This window comes from Pecten maximus, chromosome 13 (genome assembly GCF_902652985.1).
Source record: "Pecten maximus chromosome 13, xPecMax1.1, whole genome shotgun sequence".
Lineage (NCBI taxonomy): Eukaryota > Metazoa > Mollusca > Bivalvia > Pectinida > Pectinidae > Pecten > Pecten maximus.
The window spans coordinates 9,723,318-9,747,119 of record NC_047027.1 but is presented as its reverse complement, the minus strand read 5'-3'; the positions used below and the strand labels follow the sequence as shown (position 1 = coordinate 9,747,119).

At 39.4% G+C, this 23,802-nt stretch overlaps 1 protein-coding gene and 1 long non-coding RNA gene across 2 annotated transcripts in view; one reads left to right on the top strand and one right to left on the bottom strand.

The window, feature by feature from the left end:
* Nucleotides 1-948: 948 nt before the first annotated feature.
* Nucleotides 949-3,708, bottom strand: LOC117341477. Its single transcript, XR_004535641.1, has 2 exons — nt 3,071-3,708; nt 949-1,414 (listed from the first exon to the last, which is right to left on the bottom strand). It is a non-coding gene; the product is annotated as an uncharacterized LOC117341477 (long non-coding RNA).
* Nucleotides 3,709-12,745: 9,037 nt separating this feature from the next.
* The window catches only part of LOC117341476, a 45,834-nt gene continuing 34,777 nt past the window's right edge, over nt 12,746-23,802 (top strand). Inside the window, exon 1 of the mRNA XM_033903343.1 lies at nt 12,746-13,117. Within this exon, the coding sequence (XP_033759234.1) occupies nt 13,057-13,117 (61 nt within the window). The 5' untranslated portion in view covers nt 12,746-13,056. The remainder of the gene's footprint in view (nt 13,118-23,802) is intronic.

Below are 23,802 nucleotides of genomic sequence, written 5' to 3'. Positions count from 1 at the left end.
TTTTTTTTTGTCAAACTGTAAGTTTTCACGTAAATATTAATGCTTTGGTTCTTTTTTTAACAAATGTACAATTCGCCATTACAAATTACCGTATCGTGTCCATGATAAAACTGTCAACATCCAGGAAAAAGAAGTTCTATCAACAAGACTTCTACTATATCTACTATCTACTATAGATCAAGCAGTTGTACATATAATTTGATTTTCGATTCCACCTATGTGGTCATTTTAAGAAATACATCAATATCAGTTGTATTGTGCTGTCACCTCTTCTCCAAACCGATTCGTCATGTCACGACTGTCATTTAATTATATTCATAGTTTAAGTAGATTCTGAGTCACCACCGACCGCCATGATGCTGCACTGTTTCGGTGATGGAATACGTGTGATAATATTATAGGTACTTTTGTCAGCTGCATGCTCGGATTATCAGAGAACATTCTCGCTGGTTCACACATTTGATCGTATTTTGTGACATGTGATTGGTAATATGTGTTGAGCGGTTTTATTGTTGGAATGACCCTTTTTTCGGAGGATTGCTCATTTGCGTTTCTTATCTTAGCATCGAGGCGTGTCATTTTACCGAATCCTAACGTTACTTTGGCCTATATATCGTCTGAAATAAAGATATATACTCAGTATTATCGATAAAACGTGTAGTAACTGGCATTTGTTAAATGTCCTCCCATCAGTCTTCATCATATCGGGACGGTTTTCTAGTATTCAAGGCAATGGTAGACCCGCACGACGAGCAGGATCCAATTAAAGTATTGCAATAATGGCAGCAAATAATTAAATAAAGGATCCCAGTTTCCTTCCTCATAAGACTTGAGATAATTACCCAACATGTTATAAAAACAGCCTAAAAGTATGGTATTAGGCTCTTTTTTATGACATGTTGGGTAACAATAACATTCTTCACAAATCTGCATGATAAAGGCACAGAATACATGTAAATGATATTTTATTGGTACAAAACATTGACAATATTAGTGACATCAGGCGACGTCTATATGTGTGTCTCCCGTGATATAAAGGAACTCGCCATTCCCGAATGTACCCATCAAACCACACCAATATGTACCGGCGTCATTCTCCTGTGTGTTCTGACCGGCAATGGTCAGTTCGAGATAGGGATTGTCGCTGGCCAAATCACCGTTCACGTCCACTCCAAATCGCTGTTGAAGCTCTTGGTCCTCCCATTTTACGTCAGTTTCCTTTCCCTCGTTGTACGTAAAGGTTACAATAGGCTTTTGCATGTTATTTGATAACATGTTATCCGGCCGCTTGTAGAGTTTCAGTGTTTGGACGGACTTCCATTGGCTGATATCAGATGGGGCACACCTGACAGTGAGAGTGGTCTCCCTGGTGTGATCTCCGGAGGGGCAGTCACCTTGACCTGTTGTCCATGGGCTGAATATAAAAAGAGCATTGCGTTTGATAACATATAGCATCATATCGTAATAACTATTTGTGTCATTTAAACATATCGCCTGCTTGATTATAGTCACCTGAGGGGCATTTATTTAGTTTTGGTGAAATTGTATTGAAATGACTTTTGTATTTAATGTATGATAATAATATTAGAATTCAAGGTTTTTTAAATTCACACCAGATAAATTTCATCATTTTTCGTTTTCAAAAGACTGTTTCTCATTTCCTGAATGTTGAATTCTAAACATTCTAACTTTACTCAAACATAATATCAGCGCTCCATTTTGTAACAATCACGTGACACAACTTCGTACCAAGATAAGTAACAAGAGACTTCCCTGTCATTCTGTGACGTCTTAATTTAAAAAAAAAAACAAAAAAAAAACAGTGGGCTTCTGGAACGGTGGTGCCAATTGCATTTGTCGAAAAGGTGACGGATAATGGCGCGTTCACAATTAAAAACGAGGAACAATTTCGCTTTGACAACTTGTCAGCCGCTGATTTAGATAGACTGTTGTCAAAATACCAGGGTAAACAACGGTAGGAATGATTCACATTGCCAATGATTATTACTGTTTTCATTACAATGATCCATTGGTCCTTTACCATCCATTCTGACATGGATATTATTGTTGAATTCAATAGCTAGAAAACACAGCTTTACAAGCTGCGACAAAGAGCCGTGTCTCACAAATTCATTTAGGCTATTCGCATTAAAAACAATCTTTAAATTGCAAACGAATTTTGCATTTATTGCTGAGTTTGTCAGTATTTTGTTATAATTCTCAACATTCTCACTTCTTACCAAACTTAAGATTTAAGAAGCAGGGACGTTTCTATTTATAAACGGTAACACCAGGAAGTTTATAACCAACATATAGCAGATAGGCAATGATATCGGGAATAACCCAAATTGTGCAAGTCTGAACAATAATAATAATTTGAAGTTTTTTTTAAATACCGCTATATCTCAACAATAGAGACGTCTCTTGACGGTTGTTTTTGGATACGAAGTCAGTGTTTTCCCTGTATAACGATAGCAGCTCACACTCGACATTGCACTACCTATCACATAGTCATAGACAACTTAACACAAAGGAGAACAAGGGTACAACACTGTGTCGGGACCGTTCGATCCCCTGTATAACGATATCAGCTCACACTCGACATTGTACTACCTATCACATAGTCATAGACAACGTAACACAAAGGAGAACAAGGGTACAACACTATGTCGGGACCGTTCGATCTGTAGATCAATGAAGGACCGATTACGGAAAATGGCGAAAGGAACGACATATCATCACAAAGCGATAATGATGTCACAATGGCCATATATGATGATGTACATTCACAACCGAAAATGTCATTATATAGAGTAATTGATAGACAGATATAAATGGATTTGTTAGTTGTTTATCGTCCTCACAACAGCCAGCATATATATCGGGTGTCAAGGAGACACCTATATAGGATAGACAGATCACAGAAGACGGATCAGCGAGGAAGGAAAGGACATATCTAAAATATCAAGTGTTGTACGGACAGGAGATATATTTTGGTCTCTTCAATACACACCCATAAGTAAATTTTTTCTATAAATCTAATCAAAATCTAAATTTTGATTCAACTTACCACTGTAAAATGAGGATAAAGTCACAATAACGATAATCACACTGTGTTTGATAGCCATGTTGGACGATCAGTTGTATCGTGTTACAAACATGGCCGCTCGTTATCAGTGATCATGTTTACATACCGAGAGGGAGACTCGGAACTGACAACAAAGATATTCTATATATTCGGCTAAAGCAGTACAGGTACACACAAAAGCTATTTTTACTTTCAAAATGTTTTAACAAATATTGTTTTCGAATTAATGTTTCATGAACACCAATAAGCACTCGCTGATTTTGTACGTGTGTGTTTATGCCATTGAGAGGAGAACCTGAGTGCCTGCAGTGTTAGGCCACCTTAGTTTACAGTCACCTGCATACCTGTGTTGGTAGATAACATTGATACGACATACGTATGTGTTTTCCTGATTAGCCTGTTGAACATAACATACACAATGCATATACACTGCCTTCCAAAAGTTCTGTTATACCTGGAACGTTTAAATCGAATAGCTAGCCAACAAAAATTGGGAAAAGTGTTGTAATATCCGTAAGATAGTCCATTTGTAAGTGACGATTGCAAATTACTTGAAAAATGCCTCACTTCGTTGAAGTTGCAGGGAGAGGGGATGGAGGGTCCTATTTTCCACAATACTCAAAAATGAATAAAAATATGTTTTTTTTTACTGACACAAATACTTAATAACAGTAAAAAATGTAAGAAAAGCATTTTTGAAATTTATATTAAACAAAGAGGGAAATTTCCAGAATGTTGCATTTTGAGGATTTCCATTGTAACCAAACATATAGACTCTTGAAAAATGAACATGAACATTTGAAATCATGAACAAAAACATCCTGAGAAGTTATGATTCTAACAAATTGTAATAAAGACTTAAACGTAATAAAGGTAACAGGACTTTTGGAGAGCAGGGTATATCTGCAATGTCCTACGACATGTCATTGTAAGAAGTGGTCAATGTTTACAAAGGCCCAACAGCATCAATGAAGATGCCAAGGATGCTTTGGTATATTTGGTATATTTGGTATATTTAATATATTTAGTATATTTGGTATATTTTGGTATATTTAGTATATTTAGTATATTTGGTATATTTTGGTATATTTAGTATATTTGGTATATTTAGTATATTTGTAGTACATCAGAAACTGCATGTTTGGGATTGGATTGATTAACTTAAAATGTTGACAGAACGAAACGATACTAAACTTGGGCCGGAAACTCGGTAAAAGCTCGCGTTATCACAAAGATCATCTTACATGGTCTTAAAGGTTGGATGATTAATGTAATGAGAAATAAGTTTAATGTAGATAGTTAAGGGAATATCACTATCTTACCGCTTTCGTAGATACAAATTAAGATGTGTTGTAATCAAAAAGATTCTTACTTAGTTACGATTCTCTTCTGTAACTGGTATCGTCCGTATAGTCCCAATCTTTACTTAGACTGGCCACACCCATCCTTAGGTGTAACTGGTATCGTCCGTATAGTCCCAATCTTTACTTAGACTGGCCACACCCTTCCTTAGGTGTAAATGGTATCGTCCGTATAGTCCCAATCTTTACTTAGACTGGCCACATCCTTCATTAGGTGTAACTGGTATCGTCCGTATAGTCCCAATCTTTACTTAGACTGGCCACACCCTTCATTAGGTGTAACTGGTATCGTCCGTATAGTCCCAATCTTTACTTAGACTGGCCACACCCATCCTTAGGTGTAACTGGTATCGTCCGTATAGTCCCAATCTTTACTTAGACTGGCCACACTCTTCCTTAGGTGTAACTGGTATCGTCCGTATAGTCCCAATCTTTACTTAGACTGGCCACACCCTTCATTAGGTGTAACTGGTATCGTCCGTATAGTCCCAATCTTTACTTAGACTGGCCACATCCTTCATTAGGTGTAACTGGTATCGTCCGTATAGTCCCAATCTTTACTTAGACTGGCCACACCCTTCCATAGGTGTAACTGGTATCGTTCGTATAGTCCCAATCTTTACTTAGACTGGTCACACCCTTCCTTAGGTGTAACTGGTATCGTCCGTATAGTCCCAATCTTTACTTAGACTGGCCACACCCTTCCATAGGTGTAACTGGTATCGTTCGTATAGTCCCAATCTTTACTTAGACTGGTCACACCCTTCCTTAGGTGTAACTGGTATCGTCCGTATAGTCCCAATCTTTACTTAGACTGGCCACACCCTTCCTTAGGTGTAACTGGTATCGTCCGTATAGTCCCAATCTTTACTTAGACTGGCAACACCCTTCATTAGGTGTAACTGGTATCGTCCGTATAGTCCCAATCTTTACTTAGACTGGCCACACTCTTCCTTAGGTGTAACTGGTATCGTCCGTATAGTCCCAATCTTTACTTAGACTGGCCACACCCTTCCATAGGTGTAACTGGTATCGTCCGTATAGTCCCAATCTTTACTTAGACTGGCCACATCCTACCTTAGGTGTAACTGGTATCGTCCGTATAGTCCCAATCTTTACTTAGACTGGCCACACCCTTCCATAGGTGTAACTGGTATCGTCCGTATAGTCCCAATCTTTACTTAGACTGGCCACACCCTTCCATAGGTGTAACTGGTATCGTCCGTATAGTCCCAATCTTTACTTAGACTGGCCACACCCTTCATTAGGTGTAACTGGTATCGTCCGTATAGTCCCAATCTTTACTTAGACTGGCCACACCCTTCCATAGGTGTAACTGGTATCGTTCGTATAGTCCCGATCTTTACTTAGACTGGCCATACCCTTCATTAGGTGTAACTGGTATCGTCCGTATAGTCCCAATCTTTACTTAGACTGGCCACACCTTTCCTTAGGTGTAACTGGTATCGTCCGTATAGTCCCAATCTTTACTTAGACTGGCCACACCCTTCCTTAGGTGTAACTGGTATCGTTCGTATAGTCCCAATCTTTACTTAGACTGGCCATACCCTTCATTAGGTGTAACTGGTATCGTCCGTATAGTCCCAGTCTTTACTTAGACTGGCCACACCTTTCCATAGGTGTAACTGGTATCGTCCGTATAGTCCCAATCTTTACTTAGACTGGCCACACCCTTCATTAGGTGTAAATGGTATCGTCCGTATAGTCCCAATCTTTACTTAGACTGGCCACACCTTTCCATAGGTGTAACTGGTATCGTCCGTATAGTCCCAATCTTTACTTAGACTGGCCACACCCTTCCATAGGTGTAACTGGTATCGTCCGTATAGTCCCAATCTTTACTTAGACTGGCCACACCTTTCCTTAGGTGTAACTGGTATCGTCCGTATAGTCCCAATCTTTACTTAGACTGGCCACACCTTTCCTTAGGTGTAACTGGTATCGTCCGTATAGTCCCAATCTTTACTTAGACTGGCCACACCCTTCCATAGGTGTAACTGGTATCGTCCGTATAGTCCCAATCTTTACTTAGACTGGCCACACCCTTCCATAGGTGTAACTGGTATCGTCCGTATAGTCCCAATCTTTACTTAGACTGGCCACACCCTTCCTTAGGTGTAACTGGTATCGTCCGTATAGTCCCAATCTTTACTTAGACTGGCCACACCCTTCCTTAGGTGTAACTGGTATCGTCCGTATAGTCCCAATCTTTACTTAGACTGGCCATACCCTTCATTAGGTGTAACTGGTATCGTCCGTATAGTCCCAATCTTTACTTAGACTGGCCACACCCTTCATTAGGTGTAACTGGTATCGTTCGTATAGTCCGAATCTTTACTTAGACTGGCCACACCCTTCCTTAGGTGTAACTGGTATCGTCCGTATAGTCCCAATCTTTACTTAGACTGGCCATACCCTTCCTTAGGTGTAACTGGTATCGTCCGTATAGTCCCAATCTTTACTTAGACTGGCCACACCCTTCATTAGGTGTAACTGGTATCGTCCGTATAGTCCCAATCTTTACTTAGACTGGCCACACCCTTCCTTAGGTGTAACTGGTATCGTCCGTATAGTCCCAATCTTTACTTAGACTGGCCATACCCTTCCTTAGGTGTAACTGGTATCGTCCGTATAGTCCCAATCTTTACTTAGACTGGCCACACCCTTCATTAGGTGTAACTGGTATCGTCCGTATAGTCCCAATCTTTACTTAGACTGGCCACACCCTTCCTTAGGTGTAACTGGTATCGTCCGTATAGTCCCAATCTTTACTTAGACTGGCCACACCCTTCCATAGGTGTAACTGGTATCGTCCGTATAGTCCCAATCTTTACTTAGACTGGCCACACCCTTCCATAGGTGTAACTGGTATCGTTCGTATAGTCCCAATCTTTACTTAGACTGGCCACACCCTTCCTTAGGTGTAACTGGTATCGTCCGTATAGTCCCAATCTTTACTTAGACTGGCCACACCCTTCCATAGGTGTAACTGGTATCGTTCGTATAGTCCCAATCTTTACTTAGACTGGCCACACCCTTCCTTAGGTGTAACTGGTATCGTCCGTATAGTCCCAATCTTTACTTAGACTGGCCACATCCTTCCTTAGGTGTAACTGGTATCGTTCGTATAGTCCCAATCTTTACTTAGACTGGCCACACCCTTCCATAGGTGTAACTGGTATCGTCCGTATAGTCCCAATCTTTACTTAGACTGGCCACACCCTTCATTAGGTGTAACTGGTATCGTCCGTATAGTCCCAATCTTTACTTAGACTGGCCACACCCTTCCTTAGGTGTAACTGGTATCGTCCGTATAGTCCCAATCTTTACTTAGACTGGCCACACCCTACCTTAGGTGTAACTGGTATCGTCCGTATAGTCCCAATCCAGCCTCATTACTTAGACTGGCCACACCCTTCCTTGACAATATCTTAGCAGCTACAAACACTAAGCGTTGCTGCCCAGTCCTTCACCTTCGAAACAAACATATCATTCCTTTACGTTTGTTGCGAGACCGCAATGATAAATCGGTGACGGAGCGATACCAGCAAGTTATCGTCTTAATAAGCAGATTATTTTAACTCTACTAAATGATGACAAATACGCTCTCCTGACCAACTAAAACAAACCGGGTTCTTCCTCTATCCCTACAACACATGATTACTCGTCGGTATTACGCCTGCGGAAGTTATGTGTCTGTTATCTGGATGCCCCATGGCATCAGCAAAATGGCAGTGTCACGCGCAGTAAAGACGGTATAATTTACACTTACCCGTCAAAGAACAGCACACATCGAGTTTCCCAAGGACGCCCTCGGACAAGGTGACAAATGAGGACTTTTTGCAATCAGCGGATTTCCTATTGTTCTAGGAGCTGTAGATGGGTCATTGATACCAATCCCTTCACCATATTTACCTACAAATGTATCTAGAATGGGGTTCCTATGCCTGGAACATTTAGGTTTTTTTTGAACTCGGATGGTTTGTTTCAGAACATTTTTGCTAAACGGCCCGTCGCTACAGACGATACAAACATATGGAACAATGAGGTTTTGTTGTCCCCACAGAGCCCTCCCATTAACGCCAAAACAATGAAGTTTTGGTGTCCCCATAGAGCCCTCCCATTAACGCCAAAACAATAAGGTTTTGTTGTCCCCATAGAGCCCTCCCATTAACGCCAAAACAATAAGGTTTTGTTGTCCCCATAGAGCTCTCCCATTAACGCCAAAACAATGAGGTTTTGTTGTCCCCATAGAGCCCTCCCATTAACGCCAAAACAATGAGGTTTTGTTGTCCCCATAGAGCTCTCCCATTAACGCCAAAACAATGAGGTTTTGTTGTGTCCCCATAGAGCCCTCCCATTAACGCCAAAACAATGAAGTTTTGGTGTCCCCATAGAGCCCTCCCATTAACGCCAAAACAATGAGGTTTTGTTGTCCCTATAGAGCCCACCCATTAACGCCAAAACAATGAGGTTTTGTTGTCCCCATAGAGCCCTCCCATTAACGCCCAAACAATGAGGTTTTGTTGTCCCCATAGAGCCCTCCCATTAACGCCAAAACAATGAGGTTTTGTTGTCCCCATAGAGCTCTCCCATTAACGCCCAAACAATGAGGTTTTGTTGTCCCCATAGAGCCCTCCCATTAACGCCAAAACAATGAGGTTTTGTTGTCCCCATAGAGCCCTCCCATTAACGCCCAAACAATGAGGTTTTGTTGTCCCCATAGAGCCCTCCCATTAACGCCAAAACAATGAGGTTTTGTTGTCCCTATAGAGCCCTCCCATTAACACCCAAACAATGAGGTTTTGTTGTCCCCATAGAGCCCTCCCATTAACGCCAAAACAATGAGGTTTTGTTGTCCCTATAGAGCCCTCCCATTAACGCCAAAACAATGAGGTTTTGTTGTCCCTATAGAGCCCTCCCATTAACGCCAAAACAATGAGGTTTTGGTGTCCCTATAGAGCCCTCCCATTAACGCCCAAACAATGAAGTTTTGTTGTCCCCATAGAGCCCTCCCATTAACACACAAACAATGAGTTTTTGTTGTCCCGATAGAGCCCTCCCATTAACGCCCAAACAATGAGGTTTTGTTGTCCCCATAGAGCCCTCCCATTAACGCCAAAACAATGAAGTTTTGTTGTCCCCATAGAGCCCTCCCATTAACACACAAACAATGAGGTTTTGTTGTCCCCATAGAGCCCTCCCATTAACGCCAAAACAATGAGGTTTTGTTGTCCCCATAGAGCCCTCCCATTAACGCCAAAACAATGAGGTTTTGTTGTCCCCATAGAGCCCTCCCATTAACGCCAAAACAATGAGGTTTTGTTGTCCTCATAGAGCCCTCCCATTAACGCCAAAACAATGAGGTTTTGTTGTCCCTATAGAGCCCTCCCATTAACGCCAAAACAATGAAGTTTTGATGCCCTCATAGAGCCCTCCCATTAACACCCAAACAATGAGGTTTTGTTGTCCCAATAGAGCCCTCCCTTTAACGCCCAAACAATGAAGTTTTGTTGTCCCCATAGAGCCCTCCCATTAACGCCAAAACAATAAGGTTTTGTTGTCCCCATAGAGCCCTCCCATTAACGTCAAAACAATAAGGTTTTGTTGTCCCCATAGAGCTCTCCCATTAACGCCAAAACAATGAGGTTTTGTTGTCCCCTTAGAGCCCTCCCTTTAACGCCCAAACAATGAGGTTTTGTTGTCCCCATAGAGCCCTCCCTTTAACGCCCAAACAATGAAGTTTTGTTGTCCCCATAGAGCCCTCCCATTAACGCCAAAACAATAAGGTTTTGTTGTCCCCATAGAGCCCTCCCATTAACGCCAAAACAATAAGGTTTTGTTGTCCCCATAGAGCCCTCCCATTAACGTCAAAACAATAAGGTTTTGTTGTCCCCATAGAGCTCTCCCATTAACGCCAAAACAATGAGGTTTTGTTGTCCCCTTAGAGCCCTCCCTTTAACGCCCAAACAATGAGGTTTTGTTGTCCCCATAGAGCCCTCCCTTTAACGCCCAAACAATGAAGTTTTGTTGTCCCCATAGAGCCCTCCCATTAACGCCAAAACAATGAAGTTTTGGTGTCCCCATAGAGCTCTCCCATTAACGCCAAAACAATAAGGTTTTGTTGTCCCCATAGAGCTCTCCCATTAACGCCAAAACAATGAGGTTTTGTTGTCCCCATAGAGCCCTCCCATTAACGTCCAAACAATGAAGTTTTGTTGTCCCCTTAGAGCCCTCCCATTAACGTCAAAACAATGAAGTTTTGTTGTCCCCATAGAGCCCTCCCATTAACGCCCAAGAAATCATGAAACGCCATGCTAGCCACCGCAGTTTTCTATTTCAGTTTGAGAAATAATAGGCTTTTCAAAGCCGGGCACATTCCTGGTGTGTAGAACAATGCTGCGGACATATTGTCACGTTTCCAGGTTTCCTTCTTCCAACGGGAAAACCGCCTGGCCAATCCGGAGCTAGACATTCCATTTCAAGAAGACTTGGCAATCTTCAAAGAATGAAAGAACTGTTGATCTCCAAGGCACTGGCTTCACGTAGTGTACAGTAAGGCATTTGATGTTTTCCAGGACTTTTGTATCTTATGACTGAAATAAGGAACTGTTACCAACCACAGTAAATTAAATGTCAATTGTTTGACTCATGGTTCTGAACTAGGCCTGGCGGCAGCTACAGTAACATTCTATGTTTCAGCAGTTGTATATATACATATATATATCATATAATAAAATATACACCGTAACGTGTGTCTGTGACTAGTGTTATACACCGTAACGTGTGTCTGTGACTAGTGTTATACACAGTAACGTATGTCTGTGACTAGCGTTATACACCATAACGTGTGTCTGTGACTAGTGTTATACACAGTAACGTATGTCTGTGACTAGCGTTATACACCATAACGTGTGTCTGTGACTAGTGTTATACACCGTAACGTGTGTCTGTGACTAGTGTCATACACCGTAACGTGTGTCTGTGACTAGTGTCATACACCGTAACGTGTGTCTGTGACTAGTGTTATACACCGTAACGTATGTCTGTGACTAGTGTTATACACAGTAACGTGTGTCTGTGACTAGTGTTATACACCGTAACGTGTGTCTGTGACTAGTGTCATACACCGTAACGTGTGTCTGTGACTAGTGTTATACATTGTAACGTGTGTCTGTGACTAGCGCTATACACCGTAACGTGTGTCTGTGACTAGCGTTATACACCGTAACGTGTGTCTGTGACTAGTGTCATACACCGTAACGTGTGTCTGTCACTAGTGTCATACACCGTAACGTGTGTCTGTGACTAGTGTCATACATCGTAACGTGTGTCTGTGACTAGCGTTATACACCGTAACGTGTGTATGTGACTAGTGTTATACACCGTAACGTGTGTATGTGACTAGCGTTATACACCGTAACGTGTGTCTGTGACTAGCGTTATACACCGTAACGTGTGTCTGTGACTAGTGTTATACACCGTAACGTGTGTCTGTGACTAGTGTCATACACCGTAACGTGTGTATGTGACTAGTGTTATACACCATAACGTGTGTCCGTGACTAGTGTTATACACCATAACGTGTGTCCGTGACTAGTGTTATACACCGTAACGTGTGTCTGTGACTAGCGTTATACACCGTAACGTGTGTCTGTGACTAGTGTTATACACCGTAACGTGTGTCCGTGACTAGTGTTATACACCGTAACGTGTGTCCGTGACTAGTGTTATACACCGTAACGTGTGCCTGTGACTAGTGTTATACACCGTAACGTGTGTCTGTGACTAGTGTTATACACCGTAACGTGTGTATGTGACTAGCGTTATACACCGTAACGTGTGTCTGTGACTAGTGTTATACACCGTAACGTGTGTCTGTGACTAGTGTTATACACCGTAACGTGTGTCTGTGACTAGTGTTATACACCGTAATGTGTGCCTGTGTACATGTACTAGTACGTTGTCCCTGTGACTAGCGCTCTAGCCATGAATACCGTGTATGTTGTGTTTGTTCGTGTTATGTAATTGTACCGTAAATAATTCACTTCATTGAACACCAAGGGAGGAATTGAATCATTACACACTTGTTTTGTTACTAAGATTAGAATGTTCTTGATTGACTAAATCGTTTTACCGTGCGTCCTTTACTATACAAACATGACTCGTATTTACGATGTAGTTACCTGTGTATACATTTATAAAATCACCTGTACCTATAAACCGTTATGCGTCATAGAGCTCGCTGACTACCAATATAACTGCATGATGGATCTGTACAGATCTACACACATACACAAGCCTTTATACCAATTCTAGATCCCGGAAGAAAGTTTACAATGACAGGATACCAGTCCCCGTGGCTAATTCAAACTTTCCGGTCGAGGCGAATGTATCCATATAAGCCTGGAGGTATGTCGCTGATGACAGCGATTTGTCACACCATTGCTGGAATTATCTGATAATTAGACATCTTATTGAGTTTATCACGGCTATCAATACAAGTTAATCCCTCTCCGTGGAGAGTAAATGTGGTTTGAAGGATTTTGAGGTAAAGTGAAGACAGAATAAATCAGAGAACAAATAATGTCCTGTTGCTATCCTCTCACGAGCTTGTTCAAGAAGGATGAGAAAACACCACAAAATGGTAAGTGTACAATGCTATAGATATTATATTATATACTTTATTAGAGATGTACAAGCCATATTGATGAGAAGCAGGTTTAAGCGTAGGGCAATGTCGCCAACATGACCGACGTCAATCCAGAAAAGAATAGAAAACATGAACGGCTCTACCGGCGGCTGACATTTGTGAATGGTAGCGTTCAGTTGTGAGTACCAATTCGGCGTGTTGTAGGTGACTGACAGTTCTTGAAACTGAATAAAGGTAAGTGAGTCCTGAAATGTGGGTAACTGACCTTATGTGTAGGTAACCGTACCGAACGGAGGGAACTGATACATAATGGCAGCATTGAAATGATGATAAATTATTTGTGCTCGGGTTGTGTTCGTCGATGGACGAGTTAAGCCGCTTTGGTATGACAATCGGCACATCTTTCTTTACTGTGGTCTACATAACCTACATGTATTGTCTAACAAGGTAAAATATAGGCAGGACTTTTCACAAACTTGAAATTGAGTTATCAGTAAAACTAACATGTCTGTCGGTCTGTTTGCCAATCTGTCTGTCTGTCTGTCTGTCTGTCTGTCTGTCTGCCTGTAGGGGTTACATCAGAACAAGATTATCGGACATTATTTAAGTTGGATTTATTTTCATTTGCAAACTAAGTCCGCCTTTAAACATGGGTTCCGAGTATCTCCCTCTCTTTCACATGTCATGAAAATCACAATATATAGGTGAACAAATAAACAGACATTCACGTGACGAAATGATACCTATATAGCGTGTTATTTCCCGAACCTACCGATCGCATGTACGCGCGTGCACCATCAAAAGTTTATACAATATGATAATCATTTTACTTAATTGAGAATGAGTCAACTGTGACCAAAATGTCATTAATCTTGGTCTTAGTCAGATACGCACCGCACACGTGGAAATAAACATGTATTTGTGACATCGTCACTTTTGTGGTTGCTTTTTTCGCTTATCCATTGATGTTTATATGACGTGCTCTACGCTTCAAAATTAAGTTGATACCAAGATAGTACACGGGACATTGGTCACAAACAATGTTTACAATGTGTAGGGTAGCATATACCCTTAACTCATCACAAACAATGTTTACAATGTGTAGGGTAGCATATACCCTTAACTCATCACAAACAATGTTTACAATGTGTCGGTTAGCATGTATCCTTGACTCATCACAAACAATGTTTACAATGTGTCGGTTAGCATGTATCCTTGACTCATCACAAACAATGTTTACAATGTGTCGGTTAGCATGTATCCTTGACTCATCACAAACAATTTTTACAATGTGTATGGTAGCATATGCCCTTAACTTAACTTATCACAAACAATGTTTACAATGTGTAGGGTAGCATATAACCTTAACTTAACTCATCACAAACAATGTTTACAATGTGTAGGGTAGCATATACCCTTAACTCATCACAAACAATGTTTACAATGTGTCGGTTAGCATGTCCTTAACTCGTGTCAAACAATGTTTACAATGTGTAGGGTAGCATATACCCTTAACTCATCACAAACAATGTTTACAATGTGTGAAGTAGCCTAACCTCAACATCAATAAAGACACTTACAGGTACCCGTGTTATGGGAAGTCAGTCATACCAGAGTTTAATACTTTGTCAGGTGGTTGTGTAGGCTTTAACTTCCTGGTGTAGTCACGTGATCGTCAGTTCTAGGTAATCTATTATGTCGTATTAATAGTACATTGTACGAGTGTCGCGTCTGGTCAAGTACATTTAAGAGTTAGTTTGTGTTATCGGTCAAGGGGGGGATAACTCCATCATTCCTCGGCTACCATGCAATATTCCATATATTGTTGACATGTCTGTCTGTCTGTCTGTCCTGTCTCCCTGCCTGTAGGGGTTACTTCAGAGCAAGATTATCGGAAATTATTTAAGTTGGATTTATTTTTATTTGCAAACTAAGTCCGCCTTTAACCATGGGTTCCGAGTATCTCCCTCTCTTTCACATGTCAAGAAAATCACAATATATAGGTGAACAAATAAACAGACATTCACGTGACGAAATGATACCTATATAGCGTGTTATTTCCCGAACCTACCAATCGCATGTACACGTGCACCATCAGAAGTTTATACAATATGATAATCATTTTACTTAATTTAGAATGAGTCAACTGTGACCAAAATGTCATTAATCTTGGTCTTAGTCAGATACGCACCGCACACGTGGAAATAAACATGTATTTGTGACATCGTCACTTTTGTGGTTGCTTTTTTCGCTTATCCATTGATGTTTATATGACGTGCTCTACGCTTCAAAATTAAGTTGATACCAAGATAGTACACGGGACATTGGTCACAAACAATGTTTACAATGTGTAGGGTAGCATATACTCTTAACTTAACTTATCACAAACAATGTTTACAATGTGTAGGGTAGCATATACCCTTAACTCGTGCCAAACAATGTTTACAATGTGTAGGGTAGGATATACCCTTAACTTAACTTATCACAAACAATGTTTACAATGTGTCGGTTAGCATGTCCTTAACTCGTGTCAACAATGTTTACAATGTGTAGGGTAGCATATACCCTTAACTCATCACAAACAATGTTTACAATGTGTAGGGTAGCATATACCCTTAACTCGTGCCAAACAATGTTTACAATGTGTAGGGTAGGATATGTTTACAATGTGTAGGGTAGCATATACCCTTAACTCGTGCCAAACAATGTTTACAATGTGTAGGGTAGGATATACCCTTAACTTAACTTATCACAAACAATGTTTACAATGTGTCGGTTAGCATGTCCTTAACTCGTGTCAACAATGTTTACAATGTGTAGGGTAGCATATACCCTTAACTCATCACAAACAATGTTTACAATGTGTAGGGTAGCATATACCCTTAACTCGTGCCAAACAATGTTTACAATGTGTAGGGTAGGATATGTTTACAATGTGTAGGGTAGCATATACCCTTAACTCGTGCCAAACAATGTTTACAATGTGTAGGGTAGGATATGTTTACAATGTGTAGGGTAGGATATACCCTTAACTTAACTTATCACAAACAATGTTTACAATGTGTGAAGTAGCCTAACCTCAACATCAATAAAAGACACTTACAGGTACCCGTGTTATGGGAAGTCAGTCATACCAGAGTTTAATACTTTGTCAGGTGGTTGTGTAGGCTTTAACTTCCTGGTGTAGTCACGTGATCGTCAGTTCTAGGTAATATATTATGTCGTATTAATAGTACGAGTGTCACGTCTGGTCAAGTGGACTAAGACCACAATTAAGTACTTCCGGGTTCAGGCCCCACGAATGAAGTCCCCTCAAAAATGTATGTATTTCAGGAAAACAAATCAATGAAGTCCCCTCAAAAATGTATGTATTTCAGGAAAACAAATCAAATGCCTCTTTGAACTTGATTTCTGTTGATGAATTTAATGTGGATTTATAGTAGAGATGTCAATCTAGGTTTTGTGATGTAAAATAATAATATTGATCATTTATTATGTGCTCCAGGATACTGTGTGATGAGTCCTGATTTGACCTCTACCCCTGACCCGGATTTATATAATCCACGTTGGTGACACATTTTGACAGCTATCTCCAGAAAATGCCCAACATGCTGGGTTGAAACTTTTATATTTTGCTTCTCAGATGTTGGTCTTGGCCAGGTGAGATGGAAAGTTGCATATGAGATTTTGGGAATTTATTATGAATTTTAATGTTACAATGAAACATATAGCGAAGCTAATTGTGGTCTCAGTCCAAGTACATTTAATAGAGTTAGTTTGTGTTCTCGGTCAAGGGGGGATAACTCCATCATTCCTCGGCTACCATGCAATATGTCCGGTAGATTCGAGATTAATTGTGTAGGGACTGGATACGTTTTAGGCGGAGAGGAAGACTTCGATTTATATATGCAAAAATTCTTTTTCGATTTCCCGATCGGACTTGTAAATTTAGAGGTCACCTGCTCGACCACGTGGTTTTCCCCGTGTACTCCGGTTTCCTTACAACATGTACGTTGATAGAACTTATTTCGAAAATGTTGTAAAATAAATAAGGTAAACGTATAAACAAATCTCCTTTTCTGTGAGACTGGGTAAACAAACAAATCTCCTTTTCTGTGAGACTGGGTAAACAAACAAATCTCCTTTTCTGTGAGACTGGGTAAACAAACAAATCTCCTTTTCTGTGAGACTGGGTAAACAAACAAATCTCCTTTTCTGTGAGACTGGGTAAACAAACAAATCTCCTTTTCTGCGAGACTGGGTGAACAAACAAATCTCCTTTTCTGCGAGACTGGGTAAACAAAGAAATCTCCTTTACTGTGAGACTGGGTGAACAAACAAATCTCCTTTTCTGTGAGACTGGGTGAACAAACAAATCTCCTTTTCTGTGAGACTGGGTGAACAAACAAATCTCCTTTTCTGTGAGACTGGGTGAACAAACAAATCTCCTTTTCTGTGAGACTGGGTGAACAAACACCTCTAACAGTACCAGCCACCTACTTGGATAAAAGTAAGGCGGGCCAGAGATTGTTATGTTCCCTATACATCTGAGGCGTGTTCAGGATGGCGGGCAAACGCTTCTGAACGGACAAGTTCGCACGCGTACCAATTCACCGAACTGTTCACCTGAAAAACCAAGATGGCGTCGAATGTGATGGACATGGACAATCATGCACTATAAATGATTTTTTACTGCATCAATAACACAAACACCACACCATGTACTTAACACTATTTACACACAATGGAGGCCGCCATTTTGAATGCATGTGCACTTTACCGTTCAGGATCGCCGATTTATTGTCATGCGATCGCTTTCCCGATCTGGTACCATCCTGAACACGTCTCTGGTTTAATGTCCACAGGGACTTGGCACGATTATCGTCCCACGGTCCTGGTTCTACATGTATAATACATCTATCGACCGTGGGGTGGAATTCTCATCCCACGGTCCTGGTTCTACATGTATAATACATCTATCGACCGTGGGGTGGAATTATCGTCCCACGGTCCTGGTTCTACATGTATAATACATCTATTGACCGTGGGGTGGAATTCTCATCCCACGGTCCTGGTTCTACATGTATAATACATCTATCGACCGTGGGGTGGAATTATCGTCCCACGGTCCTGGTTCTACATGTATTATACATCTATCGACCGTGGGGTGGAATTCTCATCCCACGGTCCTGGTTCTACATGTATAATACATCTATCGACCGTGGGGTGGAATTATCGTCCCACGGTCCTGGTTCTACATGTATAATACATCTATCGACCGTGGGGTGGAATTCTCATCCCACGGTCCTGGTTCTACATGTATAATACATCTATCGACCGTCGGGTGGAATTATCGTCCCACGGTCCTGGTTCTACATGTATAATACATCTATTGACCGTCGGGTGGAATTCTCATCCCACGGTCCTGGTTCTACATGTATAATACATCTATCGACCGTCGGGTGGAATTCTTATTATTGTGATTTATTGTCAATAAATGTCGTGTTTACGTGCCCAACTTCAGTACTTTATATTTAGTTTGATTGAAACCCACAACTGTACTTCATTCTTCGCTCAACTTCACTTAAAAGGCACTTTATAAGTTACCGTACAATAACATGTGCTCGATCCATTATCTCTTTAATTGAGAATAAAATATGTTTAAACAAGGGCATGTTGATTCTATTTCGGGTGAGTTAAATCTCGACCGACCAAAATCTATGGAAACAAGTGTTTTTACAACGATATTTCAGCTTTCAATTGGAAGAGATGATCTTCAATTAAAACAAATAATTTTCAGCAAATTAAAAAAATAGTTTATCTCGACCATGAGAGTAATTGTTTGAATAGAGGTGTAATCTAAAAACTATACTGTGTATCTGTATCATGGGAACACCGGCGTGTAAACGTCACCCGTTATAACTCAGAATCAAACATTGATATCAACTTCAGGGAAAATAAGACCTGGTGTTCCGCAAGAGTTACCGTCTCCTGCTTCATCGACGATACCAAGCATGTAAATAGACCTTCCGTAGCCTCATTAACTAAAACTAAACTAGCGGATCACAGAAACACAAAAATCTCGTCTACTATTCATTTTGTATATTTTTTTTAGAGGATATTTTTTATTTCAAATTTCGAGAAAATATGCCCTTACAAAGCAAAATTCAAACCATAGATAAATACACATCTATACAAAAAGTAAAACAAAAAATGACCCAGTGATTTCGGCTAATATGGTTAATATCTACCATCCAGCAGGTTGATATAACACCATATTGACATGAATCACTCATCCATAAGTCATCATTACTTCACCGGAAGAAAAACAATGTTTTAATTAATACGATGGAAATTAACCTCACTTATGAATGTAATACACTTTTAATGGTTGTACTTAGCCGTGATCTCTCCGGAAGAGGAAATACTTAAAGGGAGCGTGAGACTGAGTAACGGAGACAAGGGAAACGATGGGAAGACTGGACGGAGAGGGAAATAGGGGAAACGGGATGATCAAATATAACACTAAGTACATTATAACATCACTATCGTATTGACATCACTATCGTATTGACATCACTATCGTATTGACATCACTATCGTATTGACATCGCCATCGTTTTGACATCACTATCGTATTGACATCACTATCGTATTGACATCACTATCGTATTGACATCACTATCGTATTGACATCACTATCGTATTGACATCACTATCGTATTGACATCACTATCGTATTGACATCACTATCGTATTGACATCACTATCGTATTGACATCACTATCGTATTGACTATCGTATTGACATCAATATCGTATTAACATCACTATCGTATTGACATCAATATCGTATTAACATCACTATCGTATTGACATCACTATCGTATTGACATCACTATCGTATTGACATCAGATTCGTATTGACATCACTATCGTATTGACATCACTATCGTATTGACATCACTGTCGTATTAACATCACATTTGTATTGACATCACTATCGTATTAACATCACTATCGTATTGACATCAGATTTGTATTGACATCACTATCGTATTGACATCACTATTTGTATTGACATCACTATCGTACTGACATCACTATCGTATTGACATCACTATCGTACTGACATCACTATCGTATTGACATCGCTATCGTATTGACATCACATTTGTATTGACATCACTATCGTATTAACACCACTATCGTATTGACATCACATTCGTATTGACATCGCTATCGTATTGACATCACTATCGTATTAACATCACTATCGTATTGACATCACTATCGTATTGACATCAATATCATATTGACATCGCTATCGTATTGACTATTGACATCACTATCGTATTGACATCACTATCGTATTGCCATCACTATCGTATTGACATCACTATCGTATTGACATCACTATCGTATTGACATCACTATCGTATTGACATCACTATCGTATTGACATCACTATCGTATTGACATCACTTTCGTATTGACATCACTATCGTATTGACATCGCTATCGTTTTGACATCACTATCGTATTGACATCACTATCGTATTGACATCACTATCGTATTGACATCGCTATCGTATTGACATCGCTATCGTATTGACATCACTATCGTATTGACATCACTATCGTATTGACTATTGACATCACTATCGTATTGACATCACTATCGTATTGACATCACTATCGTATTGACATCACTATTCGCATTGACATCACTATCGTATTTCCATCATTATCGTATTGACATCACTATCGTATTGACATCGCTATCGTATTGACATCACTATCGTATTGACATCACTATCGTATTGACATCATTATCGTATTGACATCGCTATCGTATTGACTATTGACATCAATATCCGTATTGGACATCAATATCGTATTGACATCACTATCGGTATTGACATCGCATCGTATGACATCACTATCGTATGACTCATATCGTATTGACATCACTATCGTATTGACATCACTATCGTATTGACATCGCTTTCGTATTGACATCACTATCGTATTGATTATTGACATCACTATCGTATTGACTATTGACATCACTATCGTATTGACTATTGACATCACTATCGTATTGACTATTGACATCACTATCGTATTGACTATTGACATCACTATCGTATTAAACAAAAAATATATTTTGACTAAAATTTTTATTGATTATCACATCGTATTGCATCATCTTTTGACACCTTGTTGTATTGACATCACTATCGATTTAACATCCTATCGTATTGACATCAATCGTATGACATCACTATGTTTGCATCCTTATTTGTTTGACATCCCCGTTTGACATCACTATCGTTTTAACCCCCTTTCGTTTAACATTCTATGACATCCTATCGTTTAAACATTTTTTCCCACTACGTATTGAATCATTTCGTTTGAACACATTTTTTCAAAAATTTTTTGGACAAATTGGTTTTACTAACTATGACATCCCTTCTATGACATACATCTATTGACTCACTATCGTTTTTGACAAACTTCGTTTTGACATCACTTTTGACATCACTTCGTTTGACATCCTATCGTATGACATCCTTTCGTTTTGACATCACTAATTTTGACATCCATCGTAATTACTCCATCGTATTGACACCTATCTTTTGAACACATCGTTTTGACATCATATCGTATGCCCCTATTAGACAAATCACATGTATTTCATAATTATCTATTGGAACATCACTATCGTATTAACACCTCTATCGTATTGACATCACTATCGTATTGACATCACTATCGTATTTTGCATCCTATGTTTTGCTAAATTTTGACATCATATCGTTTTGGGAATAATTCGTATTGACATCGTATGTATTGCCCCCCGTAACTCCTTCGTATTTTGAATCACATCTTTTGACACACTATCGTATGACATCATTTTCGTATTGACCCCTTTCTTGACATCACTATCGTATTGACTATTGACATCACTATTTATTGACATCACTATCGTTTTTACTTTTTTTTGACTATACGTTTTTCTAACTATTACATCACTTTCGTATGACATACATCATTTGTTTTGTATTTGCCCAACTACGTATTGACACACATGTTTTGACATCCTATCGTATTGAATCGCTTATTAAAACCATCACTATCGTATTGACATCACTATCGTATTGACATCACTATCGTATTGACATCACTATCGTATTGACATCACTATCATATTGAATATTGACATCACTATCATATTGACATCACTATCGTATTGACATCACTTTCGTATTGACATCACTATCATATTGACATCACTATCGTATTGACATCACTATCATATTGACATCACTATCGTATTGACATCACTATCGTATTTACATCACATTTTTATTGACATCACTATCGTATTGACATCACCATCGTATTGACATCACTTTCGTATTGACATCACTATCATATTGACATCACTATCGTATTGACATCACTATCGTATTGACATCACATTCGTATTGACATCACTATCGTATTGACATCGCTATCGTATTGACTATTGACATCACTTCGTTTCATCAATCGATGACATCACTTGTATTGACATATGGATAACATGTATTAACATCAACGTTTTAAATTTCCTATGTAGAAACATCAATACGTTTAAACTTTATTAAAAATTTCGTATTGACTCAATCGATGACACACTATTTATTGCTATTAAAACTCACTATCGTATTGAATCGCTTTGATTGACATCACTATCGTATTGACATCACTACGTATTGTTTGACATCACTATCGTATTGACATCACTATGTTTGGACTCACTTTTTTCTTTGAATCACTTTTTATTGACATAACCTTCGTATTGAATCACTATCTATTGACATCCTATCGTATTAAACCTATCTTGACATCACATCGTATAACCACATTTATTACCCCCTATCGATTGACATCACTACGTTTTGACATACTTTTATGAATCCTATCTTTTTACTCACTTGTTTTGAATACTACTTTTGACATCACTTCTATTGAACCCAAATCGTACATCCTATCGTATTGACATCACTATCGTATTGACATCACTATCAGTAATTGACATCACTAATATCAGTATTGACAATCAGCTATCGTATTGGACTATTACATCACTATCGTATTGACATCACTATCGTATTGACATCACTATCGTAATTGACATCATCTATCGTATTGACATCAGCTATCGGTATTGACATCACTATCGTATTGACATCACTTATCCGTATTGAAATCAAGAACTATCAGTATTGACATCAACTATCGTATTGAACATCACTATCAGTATGTGAACATCGATATCGTATTGACAATCAGCTATCAGTATTGGACATGACTATCGTATTGACATCACATCGTATTGACTATTGACATCACTAATCGTATTGACATCACTATCGTATTGACATCACGATTCGTATTGAACATCAGCTATCAGTATTGACATCACTATACGTAGTGACATCACTATCGTATGGACATCACTATCGTATTGACAATCAATATCGTATTGCCATCGCTATCGTATTGACATCACTATCGTATTGACATCACTATCGTATTGACATAACAATCGTATTGACATCACTATGGTATTGACATCACTTTCGTATTGACATCACTATCGTATTGACATCGCTATCGTTTTGACAT